This window comes from Rhinatrema bivittatum, chromosome 4 (genome assembly GCF_901001135.1).
Source record: "Rhinatrema bivittatum chromosome 4, aRhiBiv1.1, whole genome shotgun sequence".
Taxonomy (NCBI): domain Eukaryota; kingdom Metazoa; phylum Chordata; class Amphibia; order Gymnophiona; family Rhinatrematidae; genus Rhinatrema; species Rhinatrema bivittatum.
In genome coordinates, this window is record NC_042618.1 from 364887585 (window position 1) to 364896083 (window position 8499).

At 46.3% G+C, this 8499-nt stretch overlaps 1 protein-coding gene across 1 annotated transcript in view; it reads left to right on the plus strand.

Annotated features, from left to right (window-relative positions):
- Positions 1–1821, plus strand: part of PPARG (peroxisome proliferator activated receptor gamma) — a 151632-nt gene extending 149811 nt beyond the window's left edge. Inside the window, 1 exon segment of the mRNA XM_029600784.1 lies at positions 1341–1821. Coding sequence (XP_029456644.1) covers positions 1341–1588 — 248 coding nt within the window. The 3' untranslated portion in view covers positions 1589–1821.
- Positions 1822–8499: the final 6678 nt, after the last annotated feature.

Consider the following 8499-nt stretch of genomic DNA (forward strand, 5'->3'; position numbering starts at 1 on the left):
GTGACACCTGCTTCAAGGAAGGGATCACTTGCATGAGGTAACTTAAGTCAATAATTTTATCATCAAATAGTATGCACGTAAGTAGCAATTCCCCCCCCCCCCCCCCCCAGAACATCTCTGCCCAGCTCATGTAAAAATACAAGCAAAATCAAGTTACGTGTGCACTGCACCCGAATAATTTTCAAAATGCCACTTACGTGCCTAAAACAAGGTTTTATGGGCCTGATTTTCTAAAGTATTTACACACTTAAAAATAGGTTTTACATATGTAAATGCACTTTACCCATGTAAGTGGGCTTTTGAAAATTGCTACAATATATGCCATTCAATTGTCCATAGGATTTATAGGATTTAACCAAGTAAGAGGTAGATTTTAAACACACGCACGGGCGTCCATGTGCGCGCGGATCCCAGTGCGCACACATGGACGTGCCGATTTTATAACGTGCACGTGTTATAAAATCAGCTACCTGCACGCACATGCGTGCCCGATTTTATATCGGCATGCACATGTTCGCTCTAGTACCGACACACGTGTGCAAAGGGAGAATTTTCCTTGAAACACAAAGCAACACAATAGGGCCTGGACTGGGAGGGAACTTCCTTAACTCCCTATCTACCCTGCCTCCCCTCTCTTCCCCGACCCCTAAAACCGTTCTACCTCGCTTTTTTTTTTTTGTTTTTATACTCACCTGCTTCCCCGAGCAGTAGTAAGTAGTGCGCGCTGGAAGACTGCCGGTGCGCGCTTCACCGGGGAAGTGCCTAATGGCACTCTCCCAGCAGGCCTCCACCTCGCCCCCAGCCCGCCTCCTTTTGCACACCCGGCTCTTCCGTGCATCCCGCGAGATATGCACGAGGACACAGGTGTTCTAAAATGCCCGCGGCACGCGCACAGCCCAACCACACTTGATCTCGCAGTTTTTATGTGAGCTGGCAATTGAAAATTTACTTGTAAGTGCACTTTCCATGCATAAATTTTGAAAATTGTCTCAATAGTAGTTACATGTGCAAATCCTTCTGAAAATACCTTCTAAGTGTATAAGTTGTTTTAAAAATAAAGACCTAAATGCACAGTAAATATGAAAGATAACTTGTATGTTATCTTATAGACTTTACTGTGGAACCAAATTCTGTTTAATGTTTGAGGTTTGTATACATTTTTCCACTATGAAGTCTCCTTTTAACAGTCTCAAAACTGAAAACAGAACCTTATGATCTGGAGGAGAAGGCTGTCATAGGATGGACGCATCTTGTTCAGATGTGGAAAACTCAGTGTTCTAAGGCTCAATCCAATGAGCCATTCATTTTCTCTAATTGTATTTTTCTTCTGCTATCTACAGATCGCCCTGGGTTATTAAATGTGAAGCCCATTGAGGATCTACAAGACAACGTTCTGCAGGCTTTGGAGTTCCAGCTGAAGCTCAACCACCCTGAGTCTTCCCACTTGTTTGCCAAAGTGCTTCAGAAAATGACGGACCTCAGACAGATAGTTACTGAGCACGTGCAGCTGTTGCAAGTGATCAAGAGAACGGAGACTGAAATGAACCTTCATCCACTCCTCCAAGAGATTTATAAGGACCTGTACTGAGAACCAAAACTACAGAACAAAACCGAGATCCCTTGCTCTGACAGAATGTATGGTCTTCAAATTGCACTATTTCTTTGAGGGAAAACATTATGTGCCTACAAAATTTACTGTGAAACAGCTTCTAAGAAAAGAGCTTTAGAATTATAGGTCTATTTTATGTATATTGTTTATAAAAAAAAAAAAGATACATTTACAATTTACTTTTAATATTAAAAGTTGTCTATACCGTTAAATAGTTGGTAGTATATTTTTCAGTCCTTTTCATAATGGATTAAAATAAAATTTGTGCTGTGTGGTCACTGTACAATTAAAATTTGCCACAAAATATGGCAGCTGTTCAGCCAATGTGCCCAAAGGCTCATTGAAAATGTTATATCTGGTGATCCAGCGCACAACTGATACATGTTCCATGACTTGCGAAGCACTGACTCTCTGCAAATAAATGTAACAGGAGCAAGGAAAACGGAAGAGCTAGGTCCATCTCCATATGTCAAGAGGTTTCATATCCATTTCCCCATGTGTTTAATAGCAGGAAGTCATTCCACAGACTTTGACACGCATCATGTTGTAGACACAGCATTATATATTGCACCGGGGTGGTTTAATGGTTCCAAGATAAAGAAGACCTCGTTTAGCCAATTCTGTTTAATGAACTGTCATCCCAAGTCTTTTATTTCATAGAAATTTCAGGGCTGCTTTACAAACACCAGTATACACTGGAATGGAAAGAGAATAAATAAAAATCCATCCAAAAGGGGGTAGACTGGGGAGTAATCTAAGGAAATATTTCTTTACAGAAAGGCTGGTGGACGCATGGAACAGGGACCCCCCCCCCCCCCCTCATGGAGATGAGGACAGTATCTGAATCCAAGAAAACCTGGGATAAAGAGGGGGAATCTCTGAGGGAGTGCTAGGGTTTGCAGAACTGAGGAGTCAGTGTGGATGGGTAGAATAGATGGGCAGATGGTCTTTTTCTGCCATCATGTTTCTATGTTTGAAAATATACCATTGTATAAAGAACTTGATGATCAAGTGATTGGACGCAGTGTCCCTACAAAGGATACAAAGTAGAAAATAGTAGTTACAAGGGTCATTTTAAAAAGTCGTTTCCCAGATATCAATGTACCCAGGTAAAAGGACTGCCTCAAAATTACTCTCCTTAGCCCGACTAAAAACATACTCAGGGTTCCACAGTGTTCATACTTTTGTTCATTGGGGGAAGGTGATGTTTAAATTCAGGAAAGGAAAATAAAGCATCAAATTGCCTTTCCAAATCTATGCCTGTTATTTTCCATTGAAAATGTACCCGCAGAAAAAGCAGGTGCAAATGTCCATAGGAACTTTACGCCCATTGAAGTTGTCAAAGTGAAAGTCCTTGCATACTTTTCTTTTAAAAATAGCACAGAAAATGCTGGCAATACAGGTAGTGGAAAAATGCCCTCCCCCCCCCCCCCCCCCGCCCCAATTATGAAGCAGGTAAAATAAAGTAGAAACAAGGAAATAATTCTGTCCAAACAACAGAGAACATGCGTGGCTGGACTCTGGGAGGGTAATTTTAGAACTGTGTGTGTTTGGGTAAAGTTTGCGCACACCTTTTGGGGTAGATTTTCAGACAAGCGCGAACAGCCTACTTTTGTTTGCGCTCCAGGCGCAAACAAAAGTACGCTGGATTTTAGTAGATACGCGCGTAGTCGCGCGTATCGGCTAAAATCCTGGATCGGCGCGCGCAAGGCTATCGATTTTGTATAGCCTGCGCGCGCCGAGCCGCGCTGCCTCCCCCCGTTCCCTCCAAGGCCGCTCCGAAATCGGAGCGGCCTTAGAGGGAACTTTCCTTTGCCCTCCCCTCACCTTCCCCTCCCTTCCCCTACCTAACCCACCCGCCCGGCCCTGTCTACACCCCCCCTTACCTTTGTCGGGGGATTTACGCCTCCTGGAGGGAGACGTAAATCCCCGCGCGCCAGCGGGCCTGCTGCGCGCCGGGCCGCGACCTGGGGGCGGGTACGGAGGGCGCGGCCACGCCCCCGGGCCGTAGCCACGCCCCGTACCCGCCCCCAAAACGCTGCCGACACGCCCCCGGAACGCCGCGACGACCGGGCCCGCCCCCCGACACGCCCCCCTCCGAGAACCCCGGGACTTACGCGAGTCCCGGGGCTCTGCGCGCGCCGGGAGGCCTATGTAAAATAGGCTTCCCGGCGCGCAGGGCCCTGCTCGCCTAAATCCGCCCGGTTTTGGGCGGATTTAGGCGAGCAGGGCTCTGAAAATCTACCCCTTTATGTACAGACTTTACTCCAAATTTTCAAAGCAAACACATGCACATAAGATTGCTTTGGAAAGTTATGGGATAATTAGCCTGTTACGCACACAGGTGACCTCGCACAAAGTCACACCTCCTCCAGACAGCAGAATTTGTGTGGATGAACTTCCACGTATACTTTTTAAAATAAAAAAATGATGCGAGTTAAGTTCCAACTCAAACCCCTGGAACACCTTTCCCAGTTTGTGGAAAAGTATCTGCATAAGCACAGAGCAGCCATTTACAGACAGAAAACACAAGTTTATATGCCTAAATGGCCTTAAAAATCCATCCCTTGAGGGCAATTGTCGTACTACCCACAGTGCTGAAAAGTCCAAGGGGGCCTTTCACCCACGGCATTGGGGGTAATTTTGCTCCTGAAAATCACCCTCCCTCGATGCTTCTAAATGTCTGCACATTGTTCAACAATGCTCATAATTTTAGGATGATACCTGGTGGCTGGATTTAGAGCCTATGATTTAGGGTTCTAGAAGGAGCTCAGATACAGGGTTGCAAGCTTCAGGACCCTTTTCTGCAATGATCAGACCAGGAGGGAGGGTCTATTAAAATAGGGGTAAAATCCCCATGTAGTTGTGAATGAAGACTTCATGGTGCCAAGATCTGAGCACCAGTTCTAACCTAGTTAGAAGAAAACAGGAGGAACTCTCAGAACCCCCTCTGATCCCCCAAAATTCTACAATTAGGCCTGCTGGAATAAAAATATAATCAATAGTGAAGGTGGTGGGAAATGGCACACCTTCTTTTGTTATTAGCTTAAATGATAAGGAGATGACAATACACGGGTACAGTAAGTGGAAATCAAAATGACTGGCATGTGCAGACCAACTAATGGTGGAAAATCCTAATATGATAAGAAGGAACCGTGACAAGTCAAGATGACTGGTGAAGGGATGAAGTTCAACTTGCACCTCAAGAAGACCATGTACTTCTTCCTATTATTATTTCAATTTGTATATTCTATTTTTTTTTTTTTTAGGCATTTCTATTCCAAGTTCTAAGGCCAAAAGGCCCCATCAAAATGGATTACAACAGATAGTGAAGATAACATCAAAATAACAATTTTAAAAACCCATAAAAGTAACATGAAAAAAACAATAAAAACAAAAAAGCCAATAAACACGCCCTAATTATAATTCTTTATACAGCACCAGCCCAGGTGCAATAAATAATATCAAGGATACAGAGACAAATGAGATATAAAAACTCCAGAAAATCAAGCAAGAAGTCATAGGCTTTTAACCTAGACTGAAAAAGGCACAGGGAAGGACAGAAGTTTGAGTCAAAGACAGTACAAGAAGGGAAAAAAATGGAAATGAATTAGACTGTTTAGGTGTGTGCAGGGGTGAAAGCAAAGAGAGACCAGATTATGGATGATGTTAAAAGTCAAGACAAATAATGTTAGTGGTGTCAGGCAGCCAGTGGAGGAAAAGCAGGAAAAGAGTGACAGAGTAAAGAAACAGTGATAGAGAAGCTGTTGGTAGAGGAGATTAGGAGCAGAATTCTGAAGAATCTGGGAAACCAGTTAGGATGGGACAGGAACACAACTTGAAGGAGAAGATAAATAGCATCAAAACACAGCAAAAATTCTACTTTTACTTAAAAAAACAAGATCCAACTCAAAATTGCAAAAATCATGAACAACAGACGAAAAATCATGGATTTTCTAGAGATGATACCAGAGACAGTGTCACATGGAAGAGGTGTGAGGAAAAGAGACAGAAAAGAATCAATGGGAAATTCCAAGGTTCTTAGGTGAGTTGAAGAATGCAAAAGTGGTAGCGTTAATAGAGAAAAAAAACATCGGGAAGATGAGAAATAATAAGTGAGGCAGAGAAAATAGGATCTCAGGAACAATGCTCACTATGGGACTCTGTACCTGCAATAACCTAAGGAGGAGTCAAAAGAAAAGTGCTGCATAGTACTGTAGCCCCTGACCCAAGCTCAGGGACACACGGGGAGGGCCACGGGCCATGGGCCATGCAAGACTCCATGACCTCCCTGGGTTCTTCTGCACACCAGTCCATTCATGCCAAAAAAAATCTCTTTACTCCAGTTCTGTTCAAAAATAAAAGTCTTTACTGCAGACTGGTGACAGGAAAAAGAAAGCTGAAAATTGTACACCAACTGAAAGTGCAGATTTGCTTGATCAACCAACACTGTGTGGATTTTCCCAAGCAGATTGTTCTCCCTTAGGGTTCCCCGGTACACTCATCCAACGACTCTGGAATTCCCTTCGATCTCCTCAGATTCTCTTCTTGTCTAAAAAAACTTCCATTTATTTAAAATAATAAATATGAATTGATTAAATATAGCAAGATTTGTGGTTGGGGCTGCAACTCAGGAAAGGTAAATAACAGCTACTTACTCATTTGCCAACTCCCGAGAAGCAAACCTTAGACTTCTACTTTTTAAATTATAATTCATTAACACGTTGCAGAGAAAGTTTCCGATCTCCTTTACACCTGGAAGACACAGACTGCCTACAATCTTCTGTACATGTTGACTGGATGTCAGGGATTTTGAGATGTGGCAAGAATAAGGAACATGACTTAAAGCCCCAGTGAAATGCATTGGAAGATTGCAACGAAAAAGATGAATGAGTCCACGCCTTTGAAAGGAACTGCCAAGCAGTTCCTTGGTTCAGTCTGATTTACTTGTACTCTGCTTACAGGGACGGTAACGTTCAAGACAGTGCGTGGGCACACATGTGCGCGCATTCGCCGGCCCATGCCCCTGCCATTATTCAAAATGGCGCCGATAGCCTTTGCCCACACTATGTCACAGGGCCGACCGTCGGCCCCTGTGCCATAGTGTGGGCAAAGGCCCTGTGACATAGTGAGGGCAAAAGCGATTGGCGCCATTTTGAATAATGGCAGGCGATGGCCCAAGTGCAGGAGGTCGCTCCCAGACCCCCGCTGGACTTTTGGCAAGTCTTGCGGGGGTCAGCAGGGTCCTCCAAGACTTGCCAAAAGTCCCTGGTGGTCCAGCGGGGGTCCAGGAGCGATCTCCTGCACTCGGGCTGTCGGCTGCCAGAAATCAAAATGGCGCCGATAGCCTTTGCCCTTACTATGTCACATGGGCTACCGGTGCCATTGGTCAGCCCCTGTCACATGGTAGGAGCACAAGATGGCACCGATGGCCATGTGACAGGGGCTGACCAATGGCACCAGTAGCCCCTGTGACATAGTAGGTCAAAAGCTATCGGCAACATTTTGAAATCAGTACCGAGGGTGTGAGTGCAGGGGATGGCTCCTGGACCCCCCGCTGGACCACCAGGGAGTTTTGGTAAGGCTTGGAGGGGTCAGGAGGGTGGGGGGGTTGTAGTTAATTTAATTTTAGCAGGGAAATGAATAGAATTCGACATATTAAAGTATCGGGGCGCCATACAGCCAAATGCAATGTATCTGCCCCCCGACGAATCCGAATCCCGAATGCAACGTATGGCGTCCCTCTGCACATCCCTACCAGGGACACAGCTATTTTTTAATATATGCATGCATATGTGCCTATGTTATAAAAATAGTTTAGCTGAGCACACGTGTGCCAAATTTTAAGTAGGTGCACCCATGTGCGCACAAATGCTTCTTCTACCATGTAAATCAGGGGATTTTTAAATGGACACGTGCCCACACCATTCCCAGTTTTACCAGTTCGTCCCCAGTTCGCCCAGTTAAAAGATAGGTCCTCCAAATCCCCCTAGTTAGCCCCCAACTCATAAAACCCTGCAGATCTGCCTAGATTTCTTTATTTTTTAACTTATACAGCATCCGTAGCAGAAGAAAAGTTACGTGGCAGGGGGCCTCTGCGCGTGCCGGGTCGTGTCAGTATTTACGTGCACGTCTTTGGTTCACGCCCCAAAATGCCCATGCCTATGCTCCGCCTAGGCCACACCCACATCCCGCCCCCTTTTTTTTTTTTTTTTTAATCTGCAAGAGATTTGCGCGAATCCGGGCAGCTTTTAAAAGCCGTTCGGTGCACGCGAGCCCCACATATTCGCACACTCCCTAATTTATGCACACGCCAGGCTTTTAAAATCTCCCTCTAAAGGAGACCACTGCAAGACAGTAGGTTCTTCTCTGAGGGGTAGATTTTAAAAGAAGCGCGATCAGCCTACTTTTGCTTGCGCATCAGACTCAAGCAAAAGTACGCTGGATTTTAGTAGATACGCGCGGAGCCGCGCGTATCCACTAAAATCCTGGATCGGCGCGCGCAAGGCTATCGATTTTGTATAGCCTGCGCGCGCCGAGCCGCGCTGCCTCCCCCCGTTCCCTCCAAGGCCGCTCCGAAATCGGAGCGGCCTCGGAGGGAACTTTCCTTTGCCCTCCCCTCACCTTACCCTCCCTTCCCTACCTAACCCACCCACCTGGCCCTGTCTACACCCCCCCCTTACCTTTGTCGGGGGATTTACGCCTCCCGGAGGGAGACGTAAATCCCCGCGCGCCAGCGGGCCTGCTGCGCGCCGGGCCGCGACCTGGGGGCGGGTACGGAGGGCGCGGCCACGCCCCCGGGCCGTAGCCACGCCCCGTACCCGCCCCCAAAACGCTGCCGACACGCCCCCGCAACGCCGCGCGCTCCGGCCCCGCCCCCGACACGCCCC